Source organism: Melopsittacus undulatus, chromosome 7, assembly GCF_012275295.1.
Source record: "Melopsittacus undulatus isolate bMelUnd1 chromosome 7, bMelUnd1.mat.Z, whole genome shotgun sequence".
NCBI lineage: Eukaryota > Metazoa > Chordata > Aves > Psittaciformes > Psittaculidae > Melopsittacus > Melopsittacus undulatus.
In genome coordinates, this window is record NC_047533.1 from 15,443,508 (window position 1) to 15,460,654 (window position 17,147).

A 17,147-nucleotide genomic window follows, 5' to 3' on the forward strand; every position below is an offset into this window, starting at 1 on the left:
AAGGTGAGGGGCAGAGAATCTGACTGCTTACAAAAAAAAACCCAACAAAACAAACAACTCAAATTGTTCCTACACACTTTGTAGAAATAGGCAGCTGCTTATAGGAGAGACTCGGCACAGTTTTGCTTCCACCCTTGCAAGAGCCTGAGAACACCCCAGGTAGAGGACAGCTTCTGTTGAGGCTTGCACATAACCAAGTGCCAGGCGTAGGACATGAACACAAAGGGAGGCCAGATGCTACCAGCTCTGCAGCTCACAAAACTAATGCTTACGAGGACCGTACCGCGAAGCAACTCCCTATTCAGAGAGCAACCATTACTGGGCCAGCAACATTTACTCAGCATGTGATCATCACAGGGGCTTGGTCTGCACTCCTTATTTATTACCACTTGTAAGACAGACGGCTGCAGATTTCTTGAAGCAGATGCCAATATAATGAGCAATTCTGGCGCACAAAGCCGTAATACAGCAAAGATAACTATGTATTAATTATTTTTCTATGCTGCAAATGTATTTTCATCTCTACCCTGCAAGATGGCATGCATACCCAAACACACACACAGGTCACGGACACATCAGAGATGGCTGCAGATGTCAAACCAATGTTTTGTTTCCTTTATATTCTATACGGGTATGACAAACACACACAGATTTAACAAACAAGAACTGTTACACTGGGTCAGACCAAAGGTCCACCGGCCAAATGGAAAGCAGGCATCCCGCCTTTGACAGTGGCCACTAATGGATGCCTAGAGAAAAGCACAATAGGTCAAACCTATAATGGCACTTCCCCAGTGTACTCTCAACAGCCGTGTAGCCATTCTCTCTACAGCTTTCCCACAGCACAAAGGGAGCTCACTTATTTTGGTCTGTTCAGGGATAGCTACATCTACAACTGTTACATCTACAGTTGTCAAACCATTGAATAAATTTTTGGCATGAAAACAGTTCCCAAGAGCTGTTTCTAATGGGTGGAAAGGGTAGAACAGCACGTTCAATACTGTTTGCCCAGGAAATACCTCAAAAGGCACTACCGTGGCACCAGACCCCAGGACGGACTGGTGTGAGCTCTGAGGAACCCACAAGCGTGCGGCAAGGTTCGCTGACAGCACCTGAGCAGAGAGTACAGGGTGACCGACCCTCCCTGCTGCCACAGGGCCAGGAGTACCAGAGCCGGGCAGAGAGTACAGGGTGACCGACCCTCCCTGCTGCCACAGGGCCAGCAGTACCAGAGCCGGGCAGAGAGTACATTGTGACCGACCCTCCCTGCTGCCACAGGGCCAGGAGTACCAGAGCCGGGCAGAGAGTACAGGGTGACCGACCCTCCCTGCTACCACAGGGCCAGCAGTACCGCAGCCGGGCAGAGCCGCAGCCCTACACCCCCTCCCCAAAGGCACTGCCACCCGGGACTCATGAGCCCTGAACGGGCACGAGCGCACAGGGAACGGCGCGAGGAGAGGGCGGGGCTGGCGCGGGGCGGGGCTCCCGGCACCCGCCCGTCTCGTGCCGCCGAGCTCGCTCCCACCTCCTCTCGCCCTCCCCCCATCCCCTCGGCCCGCCCGTGGCGCGCGGCCCTGCGTCAATGCAAATGAGCGGCGCGAGAGACGAGGGGGCGGGGCGTCCCTCCCCTCACTGAGCGAACGGCTGATGGGATGGCAGCCGGCGGGGGGAACTATTGCGGTCCTCGTCTTCAGCCCCTGTTCTGTTTGCGACGGAAAAAGCCGGACGCGTTCGCGAGCGAAATAAAATCCCTTGATTTCAGGTACTGAGGGTACATCCCTCAATGTCGAAGCCCAGCAGGCCTCCAGGGAGCTACTAAAACGCTGTCACTTTCCCCACACACACTTCAGTGGTATCGGTCAGCCCGCCGGTGGGGCTCTCTGCGCGCGGGCGTTGGTCATCACAAGCACACACACCCTACCCCCCCCCCCGGAGCCGGGCACTGGAGCTCGGCTCCGGAGCTGATGTATTATTCATGAGAGGGCGGAGCCTCCAGCTCATTATAGAGGTCGGCCGGGAGCGCGGGGAGGTGGGGTCGTGACGTCACTATGACGAATGTTCCGACGTTCTTAAGGGCCGTGCAGCCAGCTCCAACCCGGCAGTGGGGGCGGGGGAGGTGGCTGGGGGCGGGTGGAGCTTCGCTGAGGGAGACGGGTCGGTGCCGTGTGGGTACCGGTGGCCTCACTGACTCCTGCCGAGCCCGGGTTTCCCGCTTCGCCCTGCGTTACGGGATAGCGACTGAGGGGCGGGCAGAAGAGTTACAGGGACTGAGGGGGATCGTCCGGGTGCTTGTGACGAGCTAGCGGGTTGCTGTGGGTGCGACGGCAGGCGAGAAGGGTCGCACGGAGGGGATACCGCCAAGCTAGAGATTTTTTTCCCCGATAAAAAATAAAAGTCCTGATAAAAATATTTACTGTCAAAAAAACTCCAGCATTGTTAAAACCAGTGCAGCGGAGTCATGGCAAGAAAGGGGGCTTTATTCCAGAGAGTGGCTATTCCGTGGGTTATATAGAGGTTTGCGATAGGCTGGTGTAGAAAGCCCCGCTCCCCCAAGTCACTGATAATTATCTTTGTCTCTTCAGACTCCCGGGGCAGGGGTTCGCTAGCGGAGCCCCCTCCAGTGCATAGGAGATTGCAGCCCCGGGCTCCCACAGACGGCGACCTCCGGCCCAAACCCACTGTCGAGTGTAGGAGGTGCTGGCACCACCGGGCCCTTCCCTTGCCAGGCAGCGGCGGCCGCCTCTTGTTCCTCCTCCTCCTGTCCCTTCTCACCCGCTGTAACCGGTTCCTCCGGCAGCGGCGGCGTGTCCGGTGGGTCGCCGCCGCCCTCTCTGCTCCCCTCGGCGGCCGCTGCTGCGCATCACCAGAACATGCAGGATGAGCTGCTCCTGGGGGTGACACAGCAGCAGCCGAGCAGCGAGAGGCTGGGCAGCAGCCCCGCATCAGGACACCCCCCTCTCGGCCACCCCTCCTCTGACTTTAAACCCAGTCTCAGCCCCCACCAGGATTTAAACAAGCAGCAACCGCAGCAGCAACAGCCGCCGCCTCCTCAGCTGAGCCAGAAGAGGAAAGAGTTTAAGCAGCAGCCGCTCAGCAGCCCAGCCCAGCTCGGCAGCAGCCACCCCCTGAATAACCACCACCCCCCAGACTATCATCACCACCCCCCTCAGCAGCAGCAGCAGTTCAGCCACCCCACTGACAAGTACCAGCAGCAGGAGCACAGGCAACAGCAGCAGCTCCAGCTCCTCAGCGCTCACCCCCCGGAGCCGCCGCGGACGGGGGACTTCCCGCACCACCGGCCCCTCAGCCCTGCCGAGCGCAAGGGCGGCGCGGACAGAGGGGGTTCCGAGCTGCTCGCCCCTTCCTGCCCGGGGGGATCGGTGTCCGCGGACCCCAATGTGGGGGTGGCCGCCGCCTCCTGCGTGAATCCGCCTCCGTCTCCTCCTCATCTGCAGGCGAGAGCCAAGCTGCCCCCCATGGAGTCCCCCCCGAACAGCCACTTGCTGGGCAGCCCCGGGAACCTCCTGCCCGGCGGGCTAGGCTCTGGCTTCAGCAGCCTGCAGAGCCCGGAGATCCCCAGCCCCCATCACCAGAGCGGGGGCGGCTCCTCCTCGGCGGCTTCCCCTCCTCCTCCGCCGCTGCCCGGCTTCGGCACCCCCTGGTCGGTGCAGACCTCGTCGCCGCCTCCGCAGCAGACGCAGCAGCCTCCGGTCTCCAGCGGCGGCGGCGGGCAGATCAGCGCGATGCCGCCCCCGAGCCCGGAATCCGAGACCAGCTTCTACCCGGGGATCCCGTCATCCATCAACCCCGCTTTCTTCCAGAGCTTCTCGCCGGTGTCTCCTCACAACCCCTGCGCCGGGCCCTTCAGCAGCCCCTTCTCGGCCGCCGCCCCCCCCGCCGCCGCCGCAGATGAATTTACCTCAGCAGCAGCAGCAACAACAACAACAGCAGAACCGGAGATCCCCTGTGAGCCCCCAGCTCCAGCACCAACACCAGGCGGCCGCGGCCGCCGCCGCCTTCCTGCAGCAGAGAAACTCCTACAACCACCACCAGGTACCGGGCGGAGAAGGGAGACCCGGGCAGCCGCGGCGGGGCGGCACAGAGCCCGGGCAAGCCGGCTCCGGAAGGGAGCCCGGGGCTGAAAGGGGGAGCACGGGGCTAAGGGGAGCCCCGGGGAGGGGAGGAGGACGCGGGGACGTGAGTCGGGGGAGCTCTGCTCCCTGCGTTTCGCTTGTAGCGGCAGCCGGGAGCTTTCTCCTTCCCCGCTGCCGGCGCTGGGTGAGGCTGCGCGGCGGTGACAGCCCGGCGAGACCGCGGAGGCAGGGTGGGGCCCGGCCCGGCCGCTGTCGTTCGCCGCTCTCGGCGGGCCGGGAGCCGCCGGTAGCTGGTCCGAGGGCACGTGCGGCCCCCCCCGGTGAGGGGCCAGGGTGGACAGCGGCCGCGGCGGTCGGGCCGGGAGGGTGTTGCCAGCGGCCCGGCCCGCGCCCGGCCGGTGCTCCCCGCTCGTTCCGGGTGGCAGGTGGCGGGGCGGCCGCTTCAGCCGCCTCCTCTGGGCTGTGGCCGCCCTCCTCGGTGCACCGCCGACTACCTGGGGACGTCGTTTATTTTCGGGATCAGAGGAGGCGGTTTCCCCTCATAAAAGAGGATAAACGCTCATTTTCTTGTCAAGGGGTTTCGCCTTGAAAGCATTCCCATTGACCCCCGCTCCCCCCTGCAGTCGCCCGTAGGCAGCGCGGTGTCCTCGGAACAATGCGCCTGACAGCCCCCGGCGTCGGCAATGCCTCCTTCTGGGAAGCCCCTTCCCCAGGCTTGGACCTGCTCCCGCACCCCTTCATGATGCTCGGCCGGGTGGGCACCGAAAGCAGGTTCAAAAGGAAAGCTTGTCAATGTTGTTGCCTCTTCAGGGGTCTCGCCCGAAATTACTTGATTTTGTATCCAGAGGCAGCGCTCTGTTTCTTGTTACCGTAGTTCTACCAATTTTAGTCAAGCGGCATAACGATCCCGTGTTAAAATGGGAGTTTGCGTTGCTTCCTGGAACAAAATACTAATTGTAAGAAGTTGCAGGAAAGCAGATCCATGTTAATGTTACCTACTAGTGCATAATAGCCACATCTCGCTCCGATCACCTGCTCGGTTATGAAAGGCCGAAATTATACAGGCCTCATCTTAATTTTTCTTTCATTCTAATATTAAATCCTGACAGTTTTAATCGGTAGAGCTGGATTTGGAAAGCATTTCTGTCAGGATTGTAATCTCACATTAAGTGTGCCTGTCCAAGAACTAATTTGGATGCTTCATGTTTAGGAGCTAGTTGTCCTTAACATCTATAATAATCCTCTTCAAACAAATTCCACAGCAGTTTTCCAACAGTGAGGTGTACAGGAATTTTCTCTGAGTTACGAGTTGTAGGTAAACTTAAAACAGTGCCATGGCAGCATAGCTAGCAGTATTAGAGGCTTGTTAACATTTGGCATTATCTCTTCAGGTTTGTTTCACAATAGAGTGCCTGCCTCTCCCAAAATTCCAACCAAAGTATTCAAGTTTTACAACATAATTATATGTAATTATATAAAATGGGATGTTTTCCTGATTACTTGACCAAAAAATGGCTTTAGCTGATGGTTTTGTTTGGTTTGGGGGGGGGATTGTTATAATTCTGTCTTTATGTTTTCAGAAAGTTCAGTTCTTTCTGATACATAACATATTGACATGCTTTACATTTCTAAGTTATTAGAGTTACAAGCTGAGGGTTGCTTGCAGCTAAGCTTAACGTATTGGGCTTTGACTTCACAGAAGAGCTAAATATAGAACATCCCCCATCCCCCTCTCCTCCCCATTTCTTGTTTGAGAAAAACCCCGTCTAAGAACAGTCAGATCAGAGAACTTTAAAGATAAATGCTATTCCTCACTGTCAGTCAGGCTCAGTGGGTCCACCTCTTGGTAGTATGACAACAACTATAGGTCACTTTTTAGCCCAAGCTGTGCCTTATCAATAAAAACTTCACAGTCCTGTAAAAATCTTCCCTCAAAATACTGCTTCCATTTTCATATTGAGAAATACAGCACACTTGTTTAGATACAGAAATGCTTCATACCGTGTCCCTGCCCATGGTGGGTGGGGGGTGGAACTAGGTGATCTTAAGGTCCTTTCCAACTCTTAACTATTCTATGGGGGAGGGGAATCACCCAAAACCCTGCAAAATTCCATAGATAGTCTCATTCATTATTCCAGAAGTAGTTGAGCAGCAGGTTCAGAATAATGTGTTTTTATGTGGAAATGTTAAGATAGCTCCTTCAAACAGATTCTCTGTACAATACTCAGTGCTCTTTTTGCTCTTATATGGTGATACTGAGATGATACTCAAAACACTTGGGGGGAAGGGAAATATCAACCTGCCATCCGAATTTTAATTTTTAGATTTCTGTTCGCTGTGGTGAAGTGCTACTTCTCACTGCTAGTAGTAGAATAATAATTACTATTTTAAGAGTTATTTTAATTGATCTCTTTTAAAATCTTGTGTTATTTTTGCAGAAGTTTCACCATTTAATACCATGTGACGTATAAGAAAGTGGTCTCCTGGTGTTTTGTAACATAGTTTTACACCCTGGAATTGTTCTACTGCGTAGCTTTAAAGAATGCTACCAGTTATAAGATGACAAGCTAAATGGATTGCACAAGCACTGTGGTGTTTTTTTTGGGATGGGTGTGTGGAGGACTTGAAATGAAAAATTCTTTATGATGTTGTTTTCTTCCTTGCCTCAGTAATTTACATGTTATCAGGAAAGAGTGGTTTATAGAAATCTCTGTTCATTGGTTATTTGGTGTTTGGTTGTTTTGATTTTGTTGGTTTTGTTAAGTAAAGTGACATTTCAAGTATTTTCAAATAATACAAATTGATCTTTGTTTTTAGCCTCTTCTGAAGCAGTCGCCCTGGAGCAATCAGAGCAGTGGCTGGAGCACAGGAAATATATCCTGGGGAGGAATGCATGGCAGAGACCATCGTAGAACTGGAAACATGGGAATTCCAGGAACTATGAACCAGATCTCTCCTTTGAAGAAGCCCTTTTCTGGTAATGTCATAGCTCCTCCTAAATTTACTCGCTCCACTCCATCACTGACACCAAAATCGTGGATTGAAGATAATGTTTTCCGAACTGACAACAACAGTAATACTCTCCTTCCTTTGCAGGTAAGGTTGGTATGTAACTGCTCATAGTCTTTGTTCATTTTAAAGGGGAATTAAACAGTTGCTGTAGCCCTGATAGCTGGTTTGAAAATTGTGTATTTCTCTATTATTTTTAGTCCTAAATTGCAACTAACCGCAATGTTTTCAGAGTGTTCAAAAATATGTGATTCTCACAGTTAATTAAGAATGTTGACTGTCAAGAAAGACAGAAACTGGAGCTGCTGATGTGCAGTAGATATAACAAAATATGTTTAATCCAGCAAGTGTTTTCTGCCTATGGTAACACTTGTGTTCTTATCCATTTAAAACTCAGACTTTTTGTTCACTTGTGCTCGTACATAAGTTTTCTTACTTTTGTAGGTAGCTCTGAGTCTTTGTCACATTCATCTTTTACTAATTTGCATATTAGTGAGATTTATATTCCATTCTAGCAACTTTTACATTACATTTTGGCTGTAAGCCCCATGGTTTAGAAGTGTCAAACAGGAGGAGTGTGTCTTAGAACTAAAGGGTTCACCTCCTGAATTTTGTCAGTGACATATCATGTGACTTGAAGCAAGTATACTATCTCCAGCCTCAGATATCTCTTGGTAAAATGTTATTTTTACCATTCCTTCCTAAATTCATTTAGTCGTAACATTTCTTGTTAGTGGAGACCTTTATTATTTTGGATCCCAATCTCAATTGCCATTTGAACAATTTTTTAGTTTTGTTTTCCCTCACACAGTGAACTACTGTATTCCAGCAAAAGTGGAAAAATATTATAATCCAGAGAAAATAAGGAGAATGTTTCTTTCTCTCCATAAAAGGCTAATATAGTTGGGTTTTTTGTTAGGTTTCACACAGAGTCACGTGGAGTTTCATTTATTGTAATTGTGACCATATTTGAGTTAAAACAGCTCTATTTGCATCATTTAGCAAGCTAATCCTCAGGTATCTGTAATAGTGGTAAAAGGGTTCTCTGGGACAAGATTTCTCGCTAGAGTTCCTATTTTTCTTACCATTTTGCTAGTGGACTTATTTTTGGCATAAGAGGCTATGTCCTCACTGTGTCCAGGTGAACTCTGATACTTGCAGTATTATGAAGGCTAATGGTGACTTTCAGACATAGATAAATTCTGCATCAGGTGTATACACTGGACCTGAAAACTTACAAGGGTATTTGCCTGTACTGTGAAAATCTGTTCCATTAAGTACCCTTGCTAGCTGGGATATCATAGTTAAATACTTTTTGTGTGGATGGAAGGATGGGGGGAAAAAAACATGCCATTCTTTATATGTTAAACCTGATCTGTTAAGGAAAAGAGATTATAGATGGGTAATGATCTGTGGTGGAGGGCTTCAAGAATAGTTGAAACACTGAAATGTCTCCTGAACAGGACTAGAAATACTAATGCCATCATATGTTGAAACTGCAGTGACATATATATTGGTATTCATACGCAGCTAAGCACAAGTTGTGAATGTATTTACTCATTCAGTATGCCTTACAAGTTAGTATGACTATTGCTTTAAACTTTCAGAAGCTTCTACAGTGGTCATCTAATATAGATGAACTCATGTCTAAACAAAAGCCTTGTACATGCAAACTAGAAATCATTTCTATGTAGCAGGGTAAGAGAAAATCTTGCATATTATAATAAATTACATCAATGTTTCTGTTTTGAAGATTGGGGGTTTTTAGTTTTGTGAAGAGATAGTGTTAAAGTGAGAAGGTGGGCACACGTAATTGTTGTTGGTTTTGCCTGTGAGCACCAGCACCACTGATTAGACAGACCTATTTGGCTATATTTATGCTATAGAACTATCTGTGCTTAAATCTTCTTTACATGTATAAAGTCATAGTTGCAGAACAGAGTAAAATCAATCCTCTTGGAAAAGCTGCAGTGTTACCTACTGCTATTCTAGAAATGCTTGATGTCTCCTTTGATCGCTTGGCTGCACTGAAATAGTGTTCTTATTTTTCAGTGATTATACTATTGTTATATAGTTAATTCCTTATGATGACTGTTACATTTTGCACATCATAATGAAAAAGTTAAATAGAGCTAGAAGCACTCATGCTTATTTTCATCAGGACTTATGCTGGCAATTGCGATGCTGTCAAACACCCATCTTGCTAATTTGTACTGTGCTTGTCTCCTTCCATAAAAGGCGGAGGTATTTAGATTGAGGAGTCTTAAAGATACAGTAGCAATTTCAGAAGATAGTAAAAAATAGCAGTAATTAAATTTTATGCCATTTGGGAAGTCTTGCACAAAAGCGTTTATGTGTATGTAGAAGTCGCTTATTTCTTCTGAGTTTCTACAGAGCAAATGCAGCTTAGCAGGCATGTTGAATGCATACTGCATTGTTCACAGTATTGCCGAATGCTTTCCCACGTGATCATGCATTCTTGTTTTAACTGTAGTAGTCATTTGGTATATCAGGGGACAAAGCACCTCTCCTCTAAACTTTAGCTTGCTCAAGCATAGCAAATGAGATATGGTTAGAAAAGCTAGTATCCTCACTGACAAACTTTCTGTAGATTATTAAAAACACGGTAGCAGAACATTAAAATCCTATCTTAATTTTTGCTAATTCCAAAAAAGCATTCAGTAGTGTCAGATGCTCATCCACTTCCTTTAAAACATGTACCTGATGCAAACAAGATAAGCCACAACAGGAATCATATCCAAATTCAATGTTTTTTCCTTCTATGAAACTTTTTTATTCTTGGTGTTTGCATTGATGGATGGTCCCCAGTATAGAACACACGTAAATTCTGATGAAAATAATGTTTCTTGGCTTTAAGCTAATATACCAGTGACAATGAATGTCATTACTGATAGCTAAGTAAGTAATTATGTGTATTGCTTAAAGGGATGAAACCAGATTTTCTGTACTTCATAGTTAAAAATGAAATACATCCCACATGAAGTTAAATTCACAGTTGCCACATTAGCTACAGTAATATCTTAGGGGAATTTTCTGAAGTTCAGAAGTTCTTGGTTTGTTTTTAAATAAAAGTAGTCAAACATCATGGGAACACTGATTGAAATGTCAGCAAATTAAGCCAATAGCCAAGTTTTTCTTTTGTGACTCACTGTAAGAAGCTTTTTAAGATAGCACAAGCTACATGAAGAAAAGTTTTTTCATAGCCAAAATGAGGTGTATGCTGGTTGCACTGTTATAGGTACTTCACATAGGAAACGGGTTATTGCCTTCCACTAGAATCATTAAAGAACAATTAGAAATCTTGCCAGGTATTCACACCATCTAACTTAAGCATTTAATTGAGAAGCCTATTTCTCTCTCCTTAGAATCTAGGCTTCTTATTTAGATAATCTAATTCTCTAGAAGAACATACCTGCCACCACTGACCTTATATAGCCCCTGGGATTCCTATTTAGGCACTTCTGTTGCATGTCAAGTTAGGCAATATGAATACTCTTATTCTCTGATCTAAAATTAAAAAAGAAGAAAAAATAAAAGGTGCAACAGCTACAAATGTATATCTAACACCCCATACTGTTTCCACCCCACAAAAAAACCCCAAAAAACTGCAAGCATTTCTGTGGCCAAAATGCAAGAGCAGAAATCAGCATGAATTCATGTATTTCATTTACATTCATTGGATGAGGAATGTAATTAACCATTTCTAGATCTTTTTATTTTAAAAATTGCAGTATCTGCTACCTTGTTTTGATTGCAAGCTTAATATTTCTTAATATCTTGCAAGTAAGATTATTAAAACCTATTGTAACAGTTTAATAATACACTTCAGTGTTTAACTATTTTTATTCTGGTGAAAACACAGTTTTCTATGAGTTTAGTTTCAGTGTGTCTCAAGTTGAGGAAATACACTTCACCTCTCCGTGTTTTTCACCTTGATTTGTCCTTCCTGTTTATTCAAACAGTACATGCAGTGTTCATGGGCCTAAAAGCTGAGCTTTATTATTTTCTGTTTAATACAGCCCTCCAGGTGGGGATTTGTATGGTAAGGTACCGTCTCTCAAAAATGCAGATCAGTTTTTCTTCTATTTATTTTTCAAATTTTCTAAAGTTTTCAAAGAAAAAAACACTTGCAAAACAAAATGAGTTGTAACAACAGGTGGTGGTTTTAGATATTTAAACTGCTGTCAAAATCCAGAGGATTTTAGATTCTGAATTTAGTACAGTTTAGTAAATTTAGTACAGTTTAGTAAATGTACCTTAACAGTTTAAATGGCTAATCTTGATGCTACACATATCAGTCAATATTAGATGAACAGAAAGTTGCTAGATTTGGGTTCTTAATGCCCTATTTTGACTCCTGTGTATGTGCCCTCTTGCTTCAGAAGTGTGGAGTGTTTGACAGCTGATTTTAAACTTGAAGGCATTGCAAGTGTCCAGCTGCTACATTCTTAGTCTTCAGACTAATGTAATTGTCCAAATGCTGATTTATAAGCCAGGCTTGACCAGTTTGTTTTTACTAAGGCAAAACCTGCAACAGAACAGTGTCTTCAGGATTTCTAATGCAGTACATTGGTTACCTGGGGCTGATTAAATAACATAGGAAGCCAGGTAGTTGTCTCTGAGCACTATACTGGGGATGTCTCTAACTGGAGGAAATGGAGTGCTGTCATACTGAGTGCTGTCATACTTTGAACTTCAAGATCAAGACTTGAATAAATAGTATTGGGAGCCACACAGTTCAAAGGGATTAGTTACCAGAAAGTTTGTGCAGTTTACCATACAAGCGTGTTTATGACTTTATATGAACTAAGAATTCTCTCCTACTGTTAAAATTTCCTGCAGTTATACAGCTCATTCTATTAATGCAAGTCAAAAACAGAGTTAGGAAAATTCAACATAATATTTAGCAGCTGTGATAGTATAGCAGTGATGTGTATACTTAGTGAAGTGTTTCACCTCTTACTGTCTGCCAAAGCATAGTTGTTCTCCTAAACTGAAACGCTGTATGGTCTGAGGTATTTGCATTTAAGTACTCAAGACTGTATAGATATTTAAGGGAGTGAGGAGGGAGGAACCCAAAACTTGAATAACAACTTCCCCTTCAAATGTCTAATTGTTCCTTTAGTTATTTTGTTGAAGCTATTAATACACAAATCTTCCAGATTCTCCTCGTAAGTCAATCTTGCCAAGCCTTTAATCATCTCTATAATGTGTCTGGCTTGTTTCCAGCTTATGAATGCATATTCCTGAGCTGAATTACTCGAGTATGGATACAGTGCATGCGGTCGGGGGTTTTTTGTTCATTTTTAAATGTTTATGTAGTTGGGAAGTAGGTGTGTCTTTGCCACAGGACCTGTTCTTGGTGCATTTTAGGCTCAATTTAGGTGACTTACATAGCTCATTGTGTCATTTTAACTTCAAAACGCTTTTGTCAGGTTGACCATTCACAGATATCTACCAGATATTATAGTTCATCTTTACCACTAATGATACCATGGAAAGTAACCAAGCAATTTCATGTGTCTACTTTAAGCCTTCTTCCTTGCTTTTTTTTTTATAGAACTAAAATTGTAGTAGTCATGGGTTTTCATGTTAAGTTTCTCATTTACATTAGCTATGGTTTAACCAAGGGACTTATGATTATAGTATGTTCTCACTAAAATGAGAATGACTTGGAGTTTAGATCTTAGCAAAGAGGATATTTTAGAATATGATGTACTTAATTGTTATTACTGCTAACATTAACACTGAGTGCTATATTCAAGTACTCTGAATAGTTTATTATTAAATCAGCTGTCACTTTCTAATCTTAGAACACATTTGTATTCAGGGGTCAGTTTTAAGGTGAAAAAAAATCCTATCTGTTAACATTTTTAGTTTAGAAAGTGATTTCTTAAAAGTTTTTTTAATTGAACTTTAAAAAAAATCAGTTAATTCAGGAGGTCAAAACTACTGAGTCTTTTTTGCAACCAGCTAAGACCATACTGAAGAATGACTGGAAGCTTTATGGCTCTGTTTCCAGCCCCCATCAGATTCTTTAAAATACAAGGGGACATGTAAAGGAGCATGTTTTGAAGATACTTGCATTTACTGAATTTAATACCTGCGTTAGAATTTTTTTTTTTTTTTTACTACTACAAGTAGTCCTGCAGCTGAGTGGTTTGAAGTATGTGCCAAAAATTCAAAGTTGTTTAGCTTCTTAATTATGAACATATATTTTTTGGTTAAAGATTAGCAAAATTTTACTCACTGTTGGATAGTTTCTGTCCTTGTATTCACTTTATACGTGACAATGTACACATTTTGAAATGCGACTGCACTGAGTTTATGCAAATGTTCAAACAGGATAATCTTTGCATAAATTGCATGGATATATTTAGAAGTCCTAAATAGATTGTGCCAAGAACAATTATTTGTCCAACAATTTAGTGTTGAAACTTGCTCATTTGAGAAAGCTATCCTCTTCCCAGTCATTCCACATGTAGATGTATGAGAAGGGAACTTCTGAAGTGCGCACTCTGAAGATGGATTTTTGCGTGACATTGTCAAAAGGTTCTTCTAGGACTAACTATATCCTATGGGTAGGATACTCCATGCTTCTATATTGTGTAAATTCGTAAAAATTCAGAAGCAATTACCACTTTTCTGTAAACTTTCTAACAGTCTTAACTTTTAAGTTGAGCTGGCAATTTGTCACTTAGCCATATATCTCTGAATCTTTAGTTAATTGTACCAAAACCATGGTCTTACTTCTGCTGTGTAAGAATGCAGTTGTGATTCTGGTATTGGAAAGGTAGGTCAAGCAGTATTCAAATGTTTATACATTGAAAAAGAATAAAAAGCTAATGTGAGAATATGTAGTGCTTGGGGAAAGTTAATTATTGGCTCTGCAGATAAAAACCCCCTAGCATTATGTTGTGACATTCCACTGAGATATGGACCTTCTGACGCAGCAAGAGTTCTCTTGCTGCTTAACATAGGACTAATGAGCCACAGAGATGAGGGAGATGCAAAATATTTTACAGGAATTCAGCTTTGACAAAAGGTGTTTTTGGAGTCAGGATGATACAAAACTTGTATTAACATATATGCTTTTGTAGCAATGCCTTTGTACTGCTGATTATTTTTAGTTTCCTTATTTCAATACAATCAATTAGCAGTTATCCCCTAAAACAACCTGGAATGACTTCAAAAACAATACAGAAATAGTTCTAATTCTTGGGACTATTTCTGTGTTGTTTTAAAAGTAGTTCTGGGTTGTTTTAGGATCTTACTGCTTATCAGCCATGTTGAAATATTGGAACTAAAGGTAGTCCAAAGAATTGGGGACTAATTTCCCTGTGCATGGAAAGCTATGTAAAACAGTCAAGTTCAGTGATAATATTTTTTGTGCTTGTCTTGATGATCAGGCAAAATCACAGTGGAAATTTTCTGGTTGAGTAGAGCATGCTGTAGTAGAATTGCCTGTATGAAACCATTGCAGACTTTTTCTACAACAAAAGTTGTAGAAAATCTTTGCTGATGTGACCTACAGTATTAAAATACTTCTAAGTTCTGCTTTGAAATGAAAGCTTCATGATTGCGTAGATAACTGTGTTCCTTAAAGAGCATATTTGGGGAGCACAGAGCAGCTTTTTAGCATTATAAGGCCTAGTTGCACAAAGGTTTAAAATCAACCTCATACCCAAAGAATGACTAAACTCCTTTTGAGATAGTTAAATTTGTTATTGTTGCTTTGTAGTATGTAGTTTATCAATGAATAGGTGTTAAAAGTTTGATGCACTGATTAGCTAGATATTACCCAAACTCACAAGTAGATACTGGGATGTGGATGGTGACAGAGCAGAATGCAATTCACATGTTTAGATCCTGCTTTGCTTCAGTGTATTCACAAAGTATTTATATTGTGCAGTGCATGCTTATTGAATGTTTCCACTGCCAGAAATGAAGTAATACAATTCACAGAAACAAACCTATTTTTAGCTTTGTAGAGATGAACTTCATGAAGATTAAAGATGATGGGAAAAGTTTATTTCTCCTGCTTCCAGCAGCACAAGACCTTTCACTTTGGATGCATGAAACTTGCAAAACAGAGTGATGCAATGTTGAAGTTACAGTCATTGCACCATGTCACCCAGTGGAGCAGTTTTAAAATTAATTAAAAACATATGTTAAATGTTTTACTTTTCCATTTCCCTGCACAATCCATGACCAGTTTTAGGAATTAGCCATGATGGTGCCCTTTCTTACAGATTTTTGCTCCCCAGCGTGAAGTGAACTCTACAGGAATAGATGTTTGCCAGGTAGTCATGTGTTATCTCAATGTATATGTAGATAACAATGATCAAAAAATAAATGAGAAAAGCTTTAGTAAGTTTGTAAGAAAGATAATATATCACACATATGGTTTAGTCCAGTTTTTACCAGTACTAGTTCTTTTCCCCAGTCAGTTACACAGGTAGCAAAGCATGGAAAATATGCTTATTCAACATTAGTTTTTGCAGGAACACTGGCTACCTATGCCTTACTGTCTTCAGCTGAATTTTAGGCTTCATTAAAAATCCTGATGAAATCTGAATGCTAGGAGACAGCAGGGAACAGATCTGGTTTTGTCACTGCTCCCACCTTCTATAGAAAGCAAATTTGTTATGGTAAGCAGGTTCTTTTCATTGTGCCATTGCGAAACAAACCTGCAAGGGCATGGAAGCAGATTAGTCACTTCAGTTTCATTCTGCTGCTTCTCAGGACAGCTAGAGAATGGAATGGAAGCTAACCAGTCCTAAAATAAGGTTGCCCTGAACTAAAATAATTGTGGTTACTTGCTGGCACTCAAACCTAGTTGAAGATTACCTTGCAAAGTGTTTGGCCTTTGATCTGGGACATGGCAGGAGAAAGGAGAAACTTATTTTTTTTAATATATCATTAAAATTGTCTAAGGGCTTCAAAAAAAAAATTGATCAAATGAGCATAATAGATTGCTTACCCAACAGGAAGCCAGTACTCTTCATGGTTGGTTGAGGGAGAGAGAGATAGAAAAAAAGACTTCTCTCTCTTTGTCCCAACGTTGTATCAAGTTGATGAAACTTTTTAAGATGAAAGTAAAATCCAGGTTTCTTTATGGCTTGTTTTGCAAAGCTGTTGAGAAGTTGGCTTCTGACTCATAGAAAACCTCTGTTTCAAAGCTTGCTTTTTCACTCCAAAGCACAAATACCTGCTTGCTGAGGAGCTTAGCCTGGAATTAATCTATGTTCTGCTGAACTGTCATGGAAAGACACAGTGACTGTGGGTCAGATACCTTCTGTCCCCACTTACATATGTACCAAATGGGTGGCTGTATCTTTGGTGTATTTTAATGGTCTTGGGATGTGTGGTGCATTTCACCCTACTCTGTTGAATTACTACAATGAGTGCAACCAGGGAGAAGACAACAGTAAAATTAAAAAATGATTGATTACAGGATTCCTCTAAGTGCAATACAAGTAAGCCAGAAGCCTCGCAAGTAGAAGAGGTTGAGGTTTTATGCAAACTATTTTCAGTCTCTGATGGTATCCCAGGAAGACCAGAGAAGTTAGAATTAATTTTTATTCTGTCTCTGTAACTTGTGTGTATTAGAAAAATTTCTTAGTTGAGCATAAAACCAGTGAAAACATTTATAATTTATTACATTAACTTTTTTACCTTCAGTGAAAATATCTGTAAGAAATTATGTTAACTTCTTAATCTTTATGTGCAAAAAAAAATGCTCTCTGTATAAGTCTGATAATCTATTAGCAATCCTTTCATAATTTAGCTTTGAATCTTTTCAGCCTTTAAGTATTTAGTGCTGACCATTTGTAACTCAAGTATTTGTATGCAAAGAGTCCCAGATTAATCCCTCAAAAGCCAGGAAGAAGTGCAGTTTCAGCAGAGGGCTGAGGGCCCATGTGAGGTACTTAGCCAAGCACCAGCAAAATGCTTTCTTTCAGATGAGATGACTGTCCTTGTCCTGTGGTCACCACCTTACTCACTGCTAACTCCTGCATG

At 43.5% G+C, this 17,147-nt stretch overlaps 1 protein-coding gene across 1 annotated transcript in view; it reads left to right on the top strand.

The window, feature by feature from the left end:
- Positions 1-2,137: 2,137 nt before the first annotated feature.
- CPEB2 (cytoplasmic polyadenylation element binding protein 2) overlaps positions 2,138-17,147 on the top strand; it is a 54,812-nt gene continuing 39,802 nt past the window's right edge. Inside the window, 3 exon segments of the mRNA XM_034064918.1 lie at positions 2,138-3,886; positions 3,888-4,053; positions 6,912-7,190. Coding sequence (XP_033920809.1) covers positions 2,871-3,886; positions 3,888-4,053; positions 6,912-7,190 — 1,461 coding nt within the window. The 5' untranslated portion in view covers positions 2,138-2,870.